Below are 18,014 nucleotides of genomic sequence, written 5' to 3' on the forward strand. Positions count from 1 at the left end.
GGTCTGCAACTTTAATACAAACTACTTACCTAAATGTAACAATGTAAACTGTGCTGCCAGTTCCTTTGCATCTTCTAATGTTGTACAGAGTTTGTCTGGCATAAAATAACTGTGGGTATTACTTGCAATAGTTGGTACCACAACTTTATAAACCAACAATATTTTTGCATCTTGACTGGTGGTTGAATACAAATAATATTCTGGAGGAACCCAATTATTTTTGTTGCAGTAGTACTCTAAATGCATGACTGCAGAATGGAAATGATTTGACTTTAATGAATACATATTAATTGGAGTAAGTTTTGTTCCAGGAAAAAACGGATATGTGCATCTTTCTGGTTCTGGTGAGGTTGGACTGTGCTGACCATTGAGACGTGTTGGAAGACTTGGACATCTTCCAATAGACTTCTGATGCCCTTCCTCTTTACTTGCAAAAGCTAGCAAACTTTCAGAATTAGGACTCATTTGACCACTCAAATGCTGTCTCCACGTTGCCTCTTTATTCACTGGTTTTGCTAATGTTACCTCAATGCTTGCTCCATCAATGCATTTTCCATTCATTATCGACATAGAAGCAATAGCATCTTCTCTGTTAAAAAAGTGCACAAAGGCATAATCTCTTAATTTTTTCACACGTTCTACAGCTCCAGACTTAAATTTGTTGAATTCTGCTTTAATTGTTTCTTCTGTTGTGGATATCATTAAATTCCTTACATACAAAACTTTCACCCGCTGCATAGTTTCTTCATCAACTTCTTTCTCTGGGTCTGCCCAGTCAACCTGTATGGTATGTCCCCATAACTGGAAAGTTCCTGCATTTTAAGAAAATCTTATTAATACACAATACTTCAAAACCACAAAGAAAGATGTTAAAACATGTTAACCTGCTGAAATAATGCAAATTAACCAAAAACACATAAGGATTTATTTTAAATATTTTGTGTTAAGCTGCTCCTCCCTTGTGCAAGTGCAAAACTTGACTGCCAGATTACTTGTCAAAGTTATCTCCCAATGAGCATTTCAGTTTAATCCTTTAATTAACTGTCACTGTAAAACTCACAATACTTTGTTCAATACTAAAGACAAAAACAAATCTAACTTTATATATACACACACGTCTCTTTAACATTACCCATACAAATATATCACCCATACAAAGTTATCAAACATTCTCCTAACTAGAATCACAACATATTGTATTTGTTTAATGCCATTTTGTATGATTTTTCATGGGCCAGAATCAGAAACCCATGACTGAATTACAAATCTTTTTAAAGTGTATTACAGCGTGACAAATAACATTATTTTTAACAGATTTATTTATAAGAAATTTCAACTTTTTTGACTTTCATGGAGCTTTGTTTAATTTTTCAATCTTGAAGGGCAGAAATGTAATAGTAGCTGCAAATTGAGAAGATCTTCTCCAAGAGTGTACGTTTCTGAACAGTTCGTTTTACGTATAGTGAAATCATATTACACAACATATTTTTTGCTGGCATCACCTTTTAAATTCCATAACGCTAATGTCCCTTATTGAATCAGTCTGTGACTCAGCTGCACCACAAACGTTTCACATTTCATTCTGCTACTTCTGAACAAATGACCTCGTCGGAGCAGGGAGAGCGGGGAGCCGCGGTGGGTAGAGGCCCCGCACTCTTCCCCAAGGCACTTAAATTAAATGCCGGGGAGCGCGCAAGGCCTCTGCAACTTCCCTTACCTTGGCTTCCAGTGACGCGTCATCATGGCAACTTGGCGTCAGGATGACGTCACATTACCATGGCAATGTGACGACGCATGACGCCAGAACAGTGGGAAGGGGGGGGGAGCAGCATGCAGGAAAGTTTGTGCATGCCTATCCTAAGGATTATAAAAACTATGGTGTGGATATGTGGGATATTGCGCCGCACCACAAAAATTACTTGGTACAGAGCACAAACAGTTATACATACAGCAGGGCCCCAGTCATGCAGCGGGTTCGGTTCTAAGGACCAGCCGCAAAGTGAAAATCGCGGGAAAGCGGAACTGGCAATTTTCGTTATGTGCGCATGCGCAGACCGGCAATGTGTCGTTCTACGCATGCGCAACATCGGCAAAAAAAACTATTCTGCGCATGCGCGACCCCGGACTGGCCTGCGCATGCCCGACCCTGGACCAGCCCGTTCTGCGCATGCGCAAAATGGCGGCCCCCTTCTCGGTACCGTCGTATCGCTGAAAAGCGGGGCCTTCCTGTATGTCTACAAAATAATGTAAGTACAAATGTTAAGAAAAGTGTCTCTAGCACATGGATTTGCAATGGGGGAAAAAAGAGAAAGGAGAAAATAGTATAATACTGTATGACAATGTCCTTACATTTATGTCCTTATTAAAATCACCTTATATGCAGTTTTGGTCAGTGTCTTGAACTGCTCCCATGTTATTATTTATTTATAAAAATATTTTACCAGGAAGTAATAATACATTGAGAGTTACCTCTCGTTTTCAAGTATGTCCTGGGCAGAGTTAAGACAAATACTACATGGTTACAATTACAGTTACTTAAGTGAACAGGGTATACATTATATACAAGACATTGCAAGCACAGTTAAATAAAATATATATTATAGGCGTACTGTATGTAACAGTTACAGACCAGATTAAAACGTGAGACAGCCTTAGGCCAGGTCCCCGCTGGCTACTGCAGCGCCTGCTGTGGCGGACGCTGCAGGGACAAGATCCGCCCCACAATGCGGCCGGCCCCGCTGCGCTGACAGAAACTCCTGCTCTCAAGGAAATTGAGAGCAGGAGTCACAATGGAGCGCTAGGCCATGCCCCCCGGAGGTTCAGCCAATGAGGGCGGGCCTGCCGGGTGACGTCACGGCCGCGCCCCCATCACGCCCCTTCGTCTTTCCCCTTGCAGCTCTCTGCAGACTGGGGGACTCGGCCGCAAGCGCCGCCTGCCTGACAGGAGCACGTGCAGCGCAGGTAGCGGGGCCGCAGCCTTAGTTTTTAAATAACTTAGACTGGTGGCGGCTGTGAGAGTCTCCGGTAGATTGTTCCAGTTTTGTGTTGCACGGTAAGAGGAGGAGCAGCCGGATACTTTGTTGAGCCTTGGGACCATGAACAGTATTTTTGGAGTCTGATCTCAGATAAGTGTCTTGTTCACCATAAACAAGGCTTTTTCTAGAACTGATTTCCCATATAGAAACGAAGTAATTCTATCTAGAACCTAACCTAAAACAAAAATTGGTGCCCTGCTTTCTTAAAAAGACCCAAGATACATGTTGGCTAAATAAGGATACACAAGGCTTCATTAGATGCACATATTGCAGAGCATGTACAGTTGTGTGAAAAAGAAAGTACACCCTCTTTGAATTCTATGGTTTTACATATCAGGACATAATAACAATCATCTGTTCCTTAACAGCTCTAAAAATTAGGTAAATACAACCTCAGATGAACAACAACACAGGACATATTACACCGTGTAATGATTTAACAAAAATAAAGCCAAAATGGAGAAGCCATGTGTGAAAAACTAAGTATACCTTATGATTCAATAGCTTGTAGAACCACCTTTAGCAGCAATAACTTGAAGTAATCGTTTTCTGTATGACTTTATCAGTCTCTCACATCGTTGTGGAGGAATTTTGGCCCACTCTTCTTTACGTTGCTTCAGTTCATTGAGGTTTGTGGGCATTTGATTATGCACAGTTCTCTTAAAGTCCAGCAACAGCATTTCAATCGGGTTGAGGTCTGGACTTTGACTGGGCCATTGCAACACCTTGATTCTTTTCTTTTTCAGCCATTTTATTGTAGATTTGCTGGTGTGCTTGGGATCATTGTCCTGTTGCATGACCCAATTTCAGCCAAGCTTTAGCTGTCAGACAGATGGCCTCACATTTGACTATAGAATACTTTGGTATACAGAGGAGTTCAAGGTCAACTCAATGACTGCAAGGTTCTCAGGTCCTGTGGCTGCAAAACAAGCCCAAATTATCACCCCTACACCACCGTGCTTGACAGTTGGTATGAGGTGTTTGTGCTGATATGCTGTGTTTGGTTTTCGACAAACGTGGCGCTGTGCATTATGGCCAAACATATCCACTTTGGTCTCGTCTGTCCAAAGGACATTGTTCCAGAAGTCTTGTATTGTATGTCTTTATTTATATAGCGCCATTAATGTACATAGCGCTTCACAGCAGTAATACATGTGGTAATCAAATAAATAACAGATAATATAAATAACAGATCATGGGAATAAGTGATTTAGACATAAAAGTAACATTAAGGAAGAGGAGTCCCTGCCCTGAGGAGCTTACTGTCTAATTGGTAGGTAGGGAGAACGTACAGAGACAGTAGGAGGGAGTTCTGGTAAGTGCGTCTACAGGGAGCCAAGCTTTATCTATCATTTGTTCAGAATATTCACAGTGCTATTCATATGCTTCTTTAAGCAAGTGTGTCTTAAGGTGGGTCTTAAAGGTGGATAGAGAGGGTGCTAGTCGGGTACTGAGGGGAAGGGCATTCCAGAGGTGTGGGGCAGTCAGTGAACAAGGTTTAAGGCGGGAGAGGGCTTTAGATACAAAGGGGGTAAAAAGTCTTGTGGTTTCTTCAGATGCAACTGTACAAAACTAAGCCATGCTGCCATGTTCTTTTTAGCGAGAAGAGGCTTTCTCCTGGCAACCCTTCCAAACAAACCATACTTATTCAGTATTTTTCTAATTGTACTGTCATGAACTTTAACATTTAACATGCTAACTGAGGCCTGTAGAGTCTGAGATGTAACTCTTGTTTTTTTTTGCAATGTCTCTGAGCATTTGACGGTCTGACCTTGGGGTGAATTTGCTGGGACGTCCACTCCTGGGAAGATTGGCAACTGTCTTGAATGTTTTCCACTTTTGAATAATCTTTCTCACTGTAGAATGATGGACGTTAAATTGTTTGGAAATGGCCTTATAACCCTTCCCAGATTGATGGGCAGCAACAATTGCTTCTCTAAGATCATTGCTGATGTCTTTCCTCCTTGGCATTGTGTTAACACACACCTGAATGCTCCAGACCAGCAAACTGCTAAAACTTCGGCTTTTGGTGGTCACACTTGCTGATGATGAATTAATCAACGGCATTTGTTTAATTAAGGACATTTGATTAGCAGCACCAGTCTGCTAGTTAGCATCTTAATTCCTATGGAAGCAATAAGGGTGTACTTAGTTTTTCACACACAGCCTCTCCATTTTGGCTTTATTTTTGTTAAATAAATAATGACATGGTGTAATATGTCATGTGTTTTTGTTCATCTGAGGTTGTATTTACCTAATTTTAAGGCCTGCTAATGAACAGATGATTCTTATGTCCTGATATGTAAAACCATAGAATTCAAAGAGGGTGCACTTTTCTTTTTCACACAACTGTAGATGCATTAATACGACTAAAGAAAATAGTTAATGTCACCATAAAAATGTGATCTATTTATTGGAATGGGGCATTGGTCGAACTATGAGAAAGCTTAAAGTAGGAATAGGCGAGCATGCGAGAAATATTGAAAAGGTTTAATAACTCACAATGTGTCAAATAATTTTAAGAATATGCACCAATGCGACCCTAAAAGCTTAGTTTTTAAAGGAATAGAATTGGTTAAGAAAAACTGGAGAAGAGACAATGCTCAAAAAGTATCACAAAGGAAAACCTATTGGATATATTGTAAGGATTCTGCCTGATCTATGCCAGTTTTGCTGCAGTTCGGGGATGCCAGGCTGCCTGCACTTTCTCCTCAGTTCGGCCATTTTGGTTACTGACAACCTGCTATATAAGGCTGCAGTTCCTAGTGGGAGTCGCCGAGCAAAATTCTAAGTTTTGCAGCTCCTTTCGTTCTTTGCTGTCACGCCTTTCCCTGATACCTGTTTGGATTCCTTTGTTGCTGACCCCGGACCGTGATCCCGAGCTCCCTGCTTTCTGCCTGCCCTGAACTTTTTTCTGTCGCCTGGACTTTGCACCACTGCTGCATGCCCTGACCTTTTGCCTGCCCACTGGATTCTGCACCACTGTCGCCAGCCCTGACCTCTACCTGCTTACCGACTACGGATACTCTAACAGGACCCCATCCCTGGGCTCTGGTCAGTTATTCAGCATTCCTACCTCAGCCCTGCGGGTCCGCTTCCTGATTGAAGACGAGCACCGTCACATATATACGCTGAAAACATGGACAACTAATAAGATTGGACTTTGAAATAGATTTGGCCTCATTCTTATGACATACATGCATGTGACCGTAGCCCATTCCAAAATATATGGTTAGGTCGGAAATAATTGGACACTGACACAATTTTCATAATTTTGGCTCTGTACACCACCACAATGGATTTGAAATTAAACAACCGAGATGCAATAGAAGTGCAGACTTTCAGCTTTAATTCAAGGGGTTGAACAAAAATATCGTATGAAACGTTTAGGAATTGCAACCATTTTCATACACAGTCTCCTTATTTTAGGGGCTCAAATGTAATTGGACAAATTAACACAATCATAAATAAAATGTTCATTTTTAATACTTTTGTCGAGAATCATTTGCAGGCAATGACTGCTTGAAGTCTGGAACACATGGACATCACCAAACGCTGGGTTTCCTCCTTTGGGATGCTTTGCCAGGCCTTTACTGCAGCTGTCTTCAGTTGTTGTTAGTTCGTGGGTCTTTCTGCCTTAAGTTTTGTCTTTAGCAAGTGAAATGCATGTTCGATCGGGTTGAGATCAGGTGATTGACTTGGCCATTGCAGAATATTCCACATATTTGCCTTAAAAAACTCCTGGGTTGCTTTCGCCGTATGTTTTGGGTCATTGTCCATCTGTAAAGTGAAGTGCCGTCCAATCAACTTCGCTGAATTTGGTTGAATCTGAGCAGACAATATATCCCTATACACTTCCGAATTCATCAGGCTGCTTCTGTCTTCTGTCACATCATCAATAAACACTAGTGACCCAGTGCCATTGTAAGCCATGAATGCCCATGCCATCACATGCCTCCACCGTGTGTTACAGATGATGTGGTATGCTTCAGATCATGAGCCGTTCCAAGCCTTCTCCATACTTTTTTCTTCCCATCATTCTGGTACAGGTTGATCTTAGTTTCATCTGTCCAAAGAATGCTGTTCCAGAACTGGGCTGGCTATTTTAGATATTGTTTGGCAAAGTCTAATCTGGCCTTTCTATTCTTGAGGCTTATGAAAGGTTTGCACCTTGTGGTGAACCCTCTGTATTTGCTCTCGTGAAGTCTTCTCTTTATGGTAGTCTTGGACAATGATATGGAAAAAAGGGAGAAGCCATGGGCCACCGCAAAAGTAGAAATGAGGCTGGTAGTAGGTAAAATTAAATCACTTTATTGGGCATATACGCCAAACATCTAAAAACAGGACACTTCCCCTGACGCGTTTCCCGCCTCTCAGGGCGCTTTAGACCTTTTGATAAAGCGTCCTGAGAGGCGGGAAACGCGTCTGGAGAAGTGTCCTGTTTTTAGATGTTTGGCGTACAGTATATGCCTAATAAACTGATTTAATTTTACCTACTACCAGCCTCATTTCTACTTTTGCGGTGGCCCATGGATTCTCCCTTTTTTCCATAATCTACTACTTCACTGGGAGCACGCTTCGGAACAAGGACTCAACAGGAAGTGCTTATAACATTTTGTATACTTAATGGGCTTTACCCGCAGTTGCGAGTGATGCCGGAGCACTAGCTGCGTTGCTAATGCCAGATTGGATCACACAGAGACCTCCCACCAGGGTGAGTCGCATCCAGTGACGTCACAGCCAGCTCGACGGCCCTGACGGGAGCGTGCCAGCTCGACAGCCTGGACGGGAGCGTACCAGGCTACACAGGCACCTTTGTGGCAGACCGTGCAGAGCGTTTGGCGGAGGGGACCCCGGAGCCATTTGGAATAGGTGAGCCTGCCTCTGTATACACCGTACACACATACATCATTACGGGGAGGCATAATAGGCTCTCATGGCTCCACGGATGGGGACACTCACAGACGGGCCTCTGTCATCACATATTCTGCATTGTGGACATTGGTGACCTGTCATCTACCTTCATTAGTTCCCAGTTCGGCATCACTCCCACTTTAGGACTCATGGATTGTACCTTGTTCCTTTAACCACATATCATATCCACGTGACCTGCATTGCATTTTACTTTGAAGCACATACTTGGGACTTGTCCTGTTCTTTTTCTTGGATAATGATATGCCTACCTCCTGGAGAGTGTTCTTCACTTGGCTGGATGTTGTGAAGGGGTTTTTCTTTACCATGGAAAGGATCCTACGATCATCCACCACTGTTGTCTTCCATGGACGTCCAGGCCTGTTTGTGTTGCAGAGCTCACCAGTGCGTTCTTTTTTTCTCAGAATGTACCAAACTGTTGATTTGGCCACTCCTAATGTTCCTGCTATCTCTCTGATGGATTTTCTTTTTTTTTGCAGCCTAAGGATGCCCTGTTTCACTTGCATTGAGAGCTCCTTTGACCACATGTTGTGGGTTCACAGCAACAGCTTCCAAATGTGAATGCCACACCTGGAATCAACGCCAGACCTTTTACCTGCTTAATTGATGATGAAATAACGAAGGAATAGCCCACACCTGTCCATGAAACAGCTTTTGAGTCAATTGTCCAATTACTTTTGGTCCCTTGAAAAAGAGGGGGCTACATATTAAAGATATGTAATTCCTAAACCTGTCCTCCAATTTGGATGTGAATACCCTCAAATTAAAGCTGATAGACTGCACTTTAAGCCCATATTCATTCTTTAACTGTAACTTGAATTTATTTAGGTACATAGCCGAAATAACAAAACTTGTATCACTGTCCAATTATTTCCGGACCTAACTGTATAAAGCTCCATTTGTAGTGTAAATTGGAGATATATATACCGCATTTCCTCGATTGTAAGGCGTCATTGATTGTAAGACGCACCATTGATTTAGCACTTACAATTGAGGAAATACGGTAATAACAATTTTCGGGGGAAAACAGCAACCTCCTGCTCAGCCAATCAGAAGCAAGGTGGGCAGGCAGAACGAGCCAATCAAAGACGGGGCTATATCTCCGGATGGTTGAGAAGGAGTGAGGTCAGGGTTGGTGGGAGGTTTGAACGGGACAATTTATAGTAACTAGGAAGCATGGTCTCTGCTGCATAGAGCCGTTCAGGGCTCCATGTGGCTAGGATTAACCTCCTCCCTCCACCAGCTTCGGGGTAACACAGCAGCCCTCCCAGCTGCAGCAGCTCCGGCTTCCTGCCTGGCCGGTCGGTACTCCAGCAGCGCGCGCCCTAGCAGCCTCATTTTTTTTTTTTTTTAAAACATTGATTCTAAGATGCATCCCTATTTCAGACGTGAAAATGGGGGGGGGGGGGGGAGGTGCGTCTTAGAATCGAGGAAATACGGTATATCTTTTTATCTAGTGTTGGTACTGTTTTCTTTTAAGGTAGCTTTTTTAACTATATTTTTAGTCATTAGTGTTTTATAATGTATTGATCTGTTTGAGTACTCATGCAAATTTCAGCTTGCTCGAATATACTAAGTTATGACTATTAATTGGTTATGTAAATCCTTCTACATTTAATATGATGCTGTTGTTGTCCTTTTATAACTGCACACTGCAATAAAGTGTAGATATGCAGTATTTTTTTAATCCGGTTGCAGATATTTTCTGAATGACTTTTATAAAATCGCAACTAAGTGCCCACATGTATTGTTATAATAGCTTTAATACCTTTTAAAGGTATGGATATTTTATTTAGTGTTTATATATTTAAATATACATTTCCTTTTTTGCCCTTTGGTTTTTAATAATAATAATAGATAAACATGTACCACCCCCTCCCCCTTCCGCCCCTCCTGAAGCAATGGCGAAACATAGGCCGTTAATGTGCAAATTAAGTTAGTGATGCACTGTACGTGAACGTGCCTGCTAAACAACGCCCCCATTAGAAAATTCACCCCCCAGGGGGCACACACATCCCCCATCCCCCAGTTTGTGCACTCCTGATATATATCTAAACTTAGTTCTTCCTCTCTATATCTTGAAATATAATGGATTATTAATTTTAATTTTTGTGGAAACTATAAATCAGCAATTTTTTGGGAGATCTAATTGAACTATTTATTTTAGGTTTTGTATAATGTGTTCTTTGTATTTCATAGATTATGTAAATCAATTGTTCGACCAATTAAGAAGAGCAAACGGCTATTTAAATGCCGAGTTGTAAGGACATGTTATACAACTGATGAAGCCGATTCACTGGCGAAACGTGTTTGATGTTGGATGAGAAATTTGAAACATTGGAGCTGCCGTACACAGCAGCATGAAGCGAACGGTCTGAACTTATCTTAGCCGAGGAGAAAGTAATAGGAGATTCTGATCTCCAGCATACAACGGGGAACAAATCACCAGAGGTGCCACGGCCAGATCCTGAATGGGGAGAGAGAGATCTCCAGGACCTTTGGTATCTAAAAGGTAAGGGACGATATTTGGGGGGAAACCAAGGCTAGTAAACCCCTTTCACATTATACCTCCTTGTGAATGCTTTTAACTATCTGGATAACCGTCAGAGGTTCAAGTGCATATACCTTCAATATAGTACATTATCTGTACCTCTCCTGGAAAACTGTGGGACTGTGACAGTGGACACCTTAATACATTGGAATTAAGGAATTCATCAGTGCATTTTTGTATACTGGTTTTTATATATTTTTATATTGTTCATTAAATAAGCATTATAGACAACAACTACATAGTTTCTATGTAGGAAATTAATTATCCTACAAAAAGCCTTGCATGCGATGAACTAGACAAATGGGAGCATTTCAAGACACAGTGACCAAAACTACACAACAATTTTAATAAGGAGATAAATGTGACTCTCTCACCATTTGTTTGACATAATTCAACATTGTCATACAATATTATACTATTTTCTCCATACTTCTTTCTTTCCTCTTTGCAAATCCACAGATCCATGGCCTAGAGACGGTCTTCACATCTGTTTAACAAAAAGGGTTGTAATCCCTTGAGATTGGCTGCAGGATCAGGAGACCACCATAAAATCTCCATTAAATTTGGACTTCAGGACTTTCTACTCTGGGAATTGTATGCATATTCACAAGGACGTTATTATTTTTTTTGGGACACTACACAGTAACTAAATTTTGTTTACAGTTGTTTGCGCCACACTGTTTTTCTTTTTCATTTGCTACTGTATGAATAGAAAAAAATGTATTGCATCTCCAGGTACAAAAACGTGAAATCTTTATGATTTCACACACAAAGAGAAAGAATCCCTGTGATACAAGCACCCTTCCTCCACTAATCATAAATTATAATAAACTAATTTTGTGATAACGAGAAAACTGAAATTAAAACCTAATTGATGCTGATGTGCTAGATGCCCGTTCATAGAACGGACATCTAGCACATCAGCATTAATTAGGTTTTAATTTCAGTTTGTTTTCTCGTTATCACAATAAAATGAATTTATTATACTTTATGATTAGTGGAGGAACAGTGCTTGTATCACAGGGATTCTTTCTCTTCCTGTGTGTACAATTATACAATTATCTATTCCCTTAGCACCTCCCTCATCCCCCCCATATTACAACATCATCATTTGTATTAGGCAGTGCGGTATCCATTTTGTTTCTATAATATCTTTATGATTTCTAAAGAACTTTGGGAAAAGACCTGCATTAGGACTACAGTATAACTTTGGCATTAAAGACAATACAATTCTAAATTCATCTTTATATTGTGCATCTGTGTAGAGGATGAAATGTAGGTAAAAAAACTATCCAATTAAATAAAGTATGGGATAATTTAGGGAACTGGGGCTAAACTAGAAAAACAGTGGAATCACATGCATTGAAGAGAAAGAAGTCAAAACATCTTTAGCATAGCTATCAAAAAATACACATTTATTTTTCATTTCAAATCGGCAATCAATTACATTTACTACAGTGGTACTGTACATGAAGAAAACCATGTACTATACATGTTCGAGTATCTAAAACATCTACTGAATAATTTAAAACAGTTCAAATACATACTGGGAAGAAAGCAGAAATATCTTAAACATGTTATTTAGTATTTCATTACTGTATGTGCCTCTTATAATTTTGGAGATTCATGGATGCAATGTATCTGTAATAATGGTGCAGCCTGGTTTAAACTGCAAACATGGCAACTCCGAAACGCAACATGAACCTCCAAATAATCCCTAAAACGCATGCAGTACACTTCACAGTAATATGTTACTCCAGTTACCTCTGTGCATAATAATAATTAAGGACATCTCAACTTCTGTAGATAGTAATAATTAATAACATCTCAATTATAGTTAAGCTCTTTGGTTCTATATTATTACCTAAAGTATCCTTTTCATAGAACTATGATCTGGAGTTTATTTATGATGCGATTACCTATAATTGCATGTTTTCTCTCTATTCTCTATATACATAAACACACAAACACACAAAACAAACTTGCAAAAGTTACCTGGAATTAGCTTTCTTCTTGCCATAGCAGCTGCTCTATGGGATTCATATTCTACGAAAGCAAAGCCTCGGTTTTTTGTTTTGTCTGTGGCACTAGGATACACAATAACATCTACAACTCCTTCTGTAACTTTCTTCATTTCATCCAGAATCTCTTCTTTCTTCTTTTCTTTTGGAATTGCTCCAATAAATAATCTACAGTTGTCTAAACTAACACAGACGCCAATAAATTTGCCAGGTCGGATTTCATAATTATTTAGCATTCGAATAGCTAGTAGGGCTTCTTCTTTGTTTGTGTACATCACAAAAGCATACCCTCTATTTTCACCACTGAATTCCATCATGAGTCTAAATTCATAAATTTTTCCAGCGCTCTCAAAAACAGGAACCAACTCATCTTCATACATATCACGAGGAATTTTTCCCACAAAAACTTCACAACCACGTGGTGGAGGAGGCCCTTCCCAGCCTAGAGAATAAAAAGGGACATAGTTAAGGACTTTACATTTAGAGGGTTGGATTCTCGAGTCTTCATTGTATCATAAAATGATGCAGAAGAATTGTAAATTAGCTAAAAGCTCATATAGTAAGCAACATCATATCTACATATTTTTATAATTTCACATTGTGCTGCACAGAAAACTTTTTAATAGTTAATTTGTATTAATAGCTACGTGGCGAATTTCTGAAGTGACAAAATATGCATTAATAACTAAAACCTTTGTCATTGGATAACCTTTCAGTGCATTTTTTAAGCCTGTGGTTTAACACAGGGGGGCGCAAACTTTTTTCCCTGCGCCCCCCTGACGGCTGTCCCCTCGCTCCCGCGCCCCCCCCCAACCCCAACTTACCCGCGCTCCGGCGTAATGACGTCACGTTGCCATAGCAACGTGACGTCACATGACCTCGCAGCGTCATTTTGACGCCGCGTTGCCATGGCGACGCCGGGAGGAAGCCGCCGGAGCCACGGGTAAGTATGGTTTACAGAGGCCCTGCAGCTCCCCCGGCACTTAATTTAAGTGCCTTCGGGAAGCGCGCGGGGCCTCTGTAAACCCCGCGCCCCCCGTCGGCAGTCTCGCGCCCCCCCTGGGGGTCGCGCCCCACAGATTGCGCACCGCTGGTTTAACAGATCACACGTTTAACCATAATTTTAACAAGTTGCACTTCATAATTTACCTGTCTTTGGTAACAAATTATGATCATGTAAGTAATTATTTATCAGTGGTCCATTAAAGTAGGACATTGATGTAGTATCTGAAAAACCGGGCATCATAAAACAGGCAAAAAAAGTTAGAAAAAGGCAACACAAAATAAGAAACGCAACACAAAATAAGAAACACAACACTTTACATAGCACATTCAAATTGAGGATAAATATGAAAAATACATATTGAAAAATATAGACCTTCATGTGCAAATGTTTATGAAATCTATGGGCAAAATACATCTAACTCCCTTTTCTGTCAGACCGACCAGAAACATGTTTTGCCCTGGCAGCAAAGCAGTTAATCTAACATGAGCAAAGTCAAATGAAAATTGAAAACAAAGGTACTTCCCATCCATGAATGCAGTTTTTTATGTTTGATATGGTTGCAGGATTAAAGCATTGCATTCTATAATCATAAAAGAACCAGACAAACTGCTGAATATGACTATACAGGTACTTTCAGACATTTAAAATCAGTGGTGGACAACATGATATGCATCAAGGTCCATAGGTGCAGCCATTTAGCCCGTGAAAGGGCTGCACATAATCTATTCCCATATAATCCACTCCCCTATAACTCATCCTACTGCCCAATATAACCGCTCCGTAGAACATCTCTCTGTACCCCGCTCTCTCTGTGCTGACCAAGGAATGATGCAGGAGATCTCAGAAGCTGCCCCGGCTGTTTTAAAGCCGGGGCTGTTTAATGGAGCAAACCAAGCCGTTTTTTGTTTTTTCTTCTTTTAATACAGAATTGAAGCAGGTGGTAAATGTAGAGAGGAGACACCTCAATGGCAGGTGCTACAAACAAAACCCTGGACTGATGAATAAAGCAGAGATGATAAGCAGCATAAACCCTTCTATAACGGAATGTCCGACCACTATGTGGTAGGTTGCAGCTGCAGCACACAAACAGATATATATCACACAGTGCAGGGACAAGACTGCAACTCACGGAGATCCATGTGTTACCCGATGGGAAGCGGCAGACATTCACGGGGCCAGAGAAACTCCCTTGGTGAATGCGTGCATCAATAGCTAGGCAGCATATGTATCAGCAATCATATAAAGAGCAACTCACAAATCCTGAACAGGAGATTGTAACAGGAGAAAAAGAGATTGGCAGAAGGCGCACTGAGCAGCTACAAATACCTTTATTTAAAAAAAAACCTATAAGGGGTTAACATACAAAATAAAAGATAAAACCAAAGCGTAGGCAATAGTTCCAATGCCAAGTAATAATAACAGTGTAGGTATATTAACAAATAAACTTACAATTGCCCCAAATAGTAAGGGAAGACGTTAAAGGGCTTAGGTTACACAGCTGGGTGCAGTAGATGTAAATGGTCCGGACCAACACTGCTCACTCATGCCGCAGACACCCTCACTTCCCCGAACGAATCCTCTCTGTAATTAGAATTCCACGAAGCAGCCTCACGTGAACTCTACGCGTTTCGCAAGTTGTGCTTCGTCAGGAGTACCGTGTTGAGACTTCCCGTGGAGTTAAATACAATACTGCAGCCAATAGCACCGCAATGGGTGTCAACCACTTACTTATTCAAAGTGAAGTGAATAATCAGCTACATTGAGGTGGTAATCCCCAGCATTGCCTACAAATCTGACTAGTCACAGCCTCACATTAACCCAAACAGGGCAAGAACATAAAATACATTATAGTTTAAAATAAAATGTCAAAATAACAACAAATGCAATAAAAACAGTTAAAAATGAATTAATTGTGCTAATATGTGTGTATATATATATATATATATATATATATATATATATATATATATGTATATATATATATTAAGCTGCTTCACTAAAACCCCTTAATAATATAATTTAATAAAAAGTATAAATTCATATATACACATATATTTAGAATAAATGCAAGATAAAAAAGGACCAGTCAGTACGCAGCGTTAAGTGCGCGCAGGAGCGACGTCAACATCTCAACACCTGGGCACCTCCCCAAACCTCTCCTGTATACCGGAACGGCCAAAAGCAGCCTTCGTTGCTGAAGTTCCTCCACACCACCTCCTGCTGAGCATAAACCTATGTTGCGTAGTGTTCACTGCTGCCTTGCCTCCGAAGTCCTGTCTTGCTCTTTTGTTCCTAGCTCTCAGTTCCTGACCCCGGCTTTCTATTGGACTCCCGCTTTTCTCTACTCCAGACCCTGGCTACCTTACGACGATCCACACCTCTCCAACCCCGACCTCGGCAACATACCACGACAACTCTCTATTCTCCAATCCAGACCACTGCTTATAGTACCTGCAACGATACACTATTCTCCAACCTCGACCTTGGCAAGAATTACGACTATCCTTACCTCTCCAATCCCGACCCAGCTACCTCGACCATTTTAATCTCCAGACGCTCCCTCACGGCTGTGGGTGGTGTTTATATCTACCCCCACCTCAGCCTCGCGGTCACGCCTTATTTATGGTGAGCAATGGGTTACAGTATGCTCAGCCCCACAAACATGGGCCCCACAGAGGTGGGGCGAGTCTTGAGCACACAAGCCAGCATGTTCGCAAAAGTAGAGGTACTTAGAGCAAAATGACCAACGCATGGACATGTTACAGCGAAACCTTCAGTCCCTCACTGACCACGCACTAGCCTCTTCTCCTAGCCCTCTTCCTTCAACCCCTGCTGTTGCAACGTCTAGCACTATGTCCATGGCTCCCGTGTCTGAACCCCGACTTCCGGCGCCTAACCACTATGGTGGAGATCCCCACGGATGCCGGGGGTTCTTAAATCAATGCTTCATCCAGTTTGAAATCACGCCCTCTCATTTCCCCTCTCAAAGAGCTACGGTGGCGTACATCATTTCACTACTCACCGACGATGCCCTGGCCTGGGCTTCCCCCATCTGGGATCAAAGATCAGACCTCACATAGGATATCGGACAGTTCGCCCTGGAACTCCACAGAGTCTTCGACACACCTGGCCGCTAGGTAACTGCGGCTTCCACACTTTTCCACATTTCCCAGGGGAATCGAACTGTCACTAGATATGCCCTGGAGTTTCACACTATCGCTGCTGAGACAGCGTGGAATGAGGCGCTGTGGGCCGCCTTTAGGCAAGGACTCTCAGAGACTCTAAAAGATGAACTTGCTGCACACGAGCGCCCTACCGATCTTGAGGAGCTGATCGCCATATGTATTCGCGTGGATCAACGCTTGCAGGAAAGGAGATCCATAAGATCCCGTCACTGCCAAGTTGCTCCCAGGTACCTTTCTCTTCAAGCCAATACATCCGAATCTCTTCAGTCTGTGTTCCAGAACCCATGCAGCTAGGTGGCAATAAATAATCTTCCTCTGAGTAACAATGCAGACGCAACGCTGGTCTTTGCCTGTACTGTGGCAATTCCGGTCATCAGGTTCTCAATTGTCCCTACAAGTCGGGAAACGCCAGCTCGCAATGATGTCCAGGGGAGTCACATTGGGACACTCTCCACTTCCCCTATCACTAAAGAAATCTTGCCAACCAGGATCTTACTCCCGGTCTCACTCACCGGAAAGAACTTCCATACCACTGCTCTCGCACTTGTGGATTCCAGGTCGGGAAGTAACTTCATAGACCAAAGCTTCGCTGAAAGGAACAGCATCCCTCTCATCCACATGAGGTATCCTGTTGGCCTAGAAGTTATTGATGGTCGACCTCTACAGCCAGCCTTCATATCCCTACAAACTAATCTTTTTCATTTACGTACAGGCGAGGACCATACGAAACTGATCCATCTAGATGTCATCCACACTCCATCGGTCAAAGTGATCCTCGGTCTTCCCTGGCTTCAACATCACAAGTCCCGTATCGATTGGACTGGTAAGAAACCCATCCTATAGAGTAAGTCTTGTTTGGAGAACTGTGCGATGTCCCTCAAAAGAATATGCAGTCTAACTTCTTGTGAAGAAAGGAGAAACTCTCTACCCGAGGTATACGAGGATTTCCGCGATGTGTTTGACAAAGCACAGTCAGAGGTCCTGCCACCTCATCGTCCTTTCATTGACCATCTACCCGGTTCTGTCCCTCCTAGGGGAGCTTCTTATCCACTCTCTTCCAGAGACCAAGGCCATGAGAGAATATATCCAGAACAATCTTCAGAAAGGCTTCATCTGGAAATCCTCTTCCCCAGCTGGTGCAGGCTTCTTTTATGGAGGTCTTAACAAGATCACCGTTAAGAATCGCAACCCGTTGCCCTTAATTTCAGAACTTGATCGCCTTCAAGTGGCTACCATCTTCACTTGCGTGGTGCCTACAATTTGGTGAGAATTCGCCAGGTGGAT

The 18,014-nt window shown here is 41.9% G+C and overlaps 1 protein-coding gene across 3 annotated transcripts in view; it reads right to left on the minus strand.

Annotated features, from left to right (window-relative positions):
- RBM46 (RNA binding motif protein 46) overlaps nt 1–18,014 on the minus strand; it is an 89,964-nt gene that overhangs the window by 36,883 nt on the left and 35,067 nt on the right. For all 3 annotated transcript variants that reach the window (XM_075612848.1, XM_075612840.1, XM_075612856.1), the window contains exons 3-4: nt 12,514–12,981; nt 30–812 (exon numbers count right to left, since the gene is read on the minus strand). In XM_075612848.1, coding sequence (XP_075468963.1) covers nt 30–812; nt 12,514–12,981 — 1,251 coding nt within the window. The remainder of the gene's footprint in view (nt 1–29; nt 813–12,513; nt 12,982–18,014) is intronic.

The sequence above is a fragment of the Ascaphus truei genome, chromosome 1, assembly GCF_040206685.1.
Source record: "Ascaphus truei isolate aAscTru1 chromosome 1, aAscTru1.hap1, whole genome shotgun sequence".
NCBI classification, from domain to species: domain Eukaryota; kingdom Metazoa; phylum Chordata; class Amphibia; order Anura; family Ascaphidae; genus Ascaphus; species Ascaphus truei.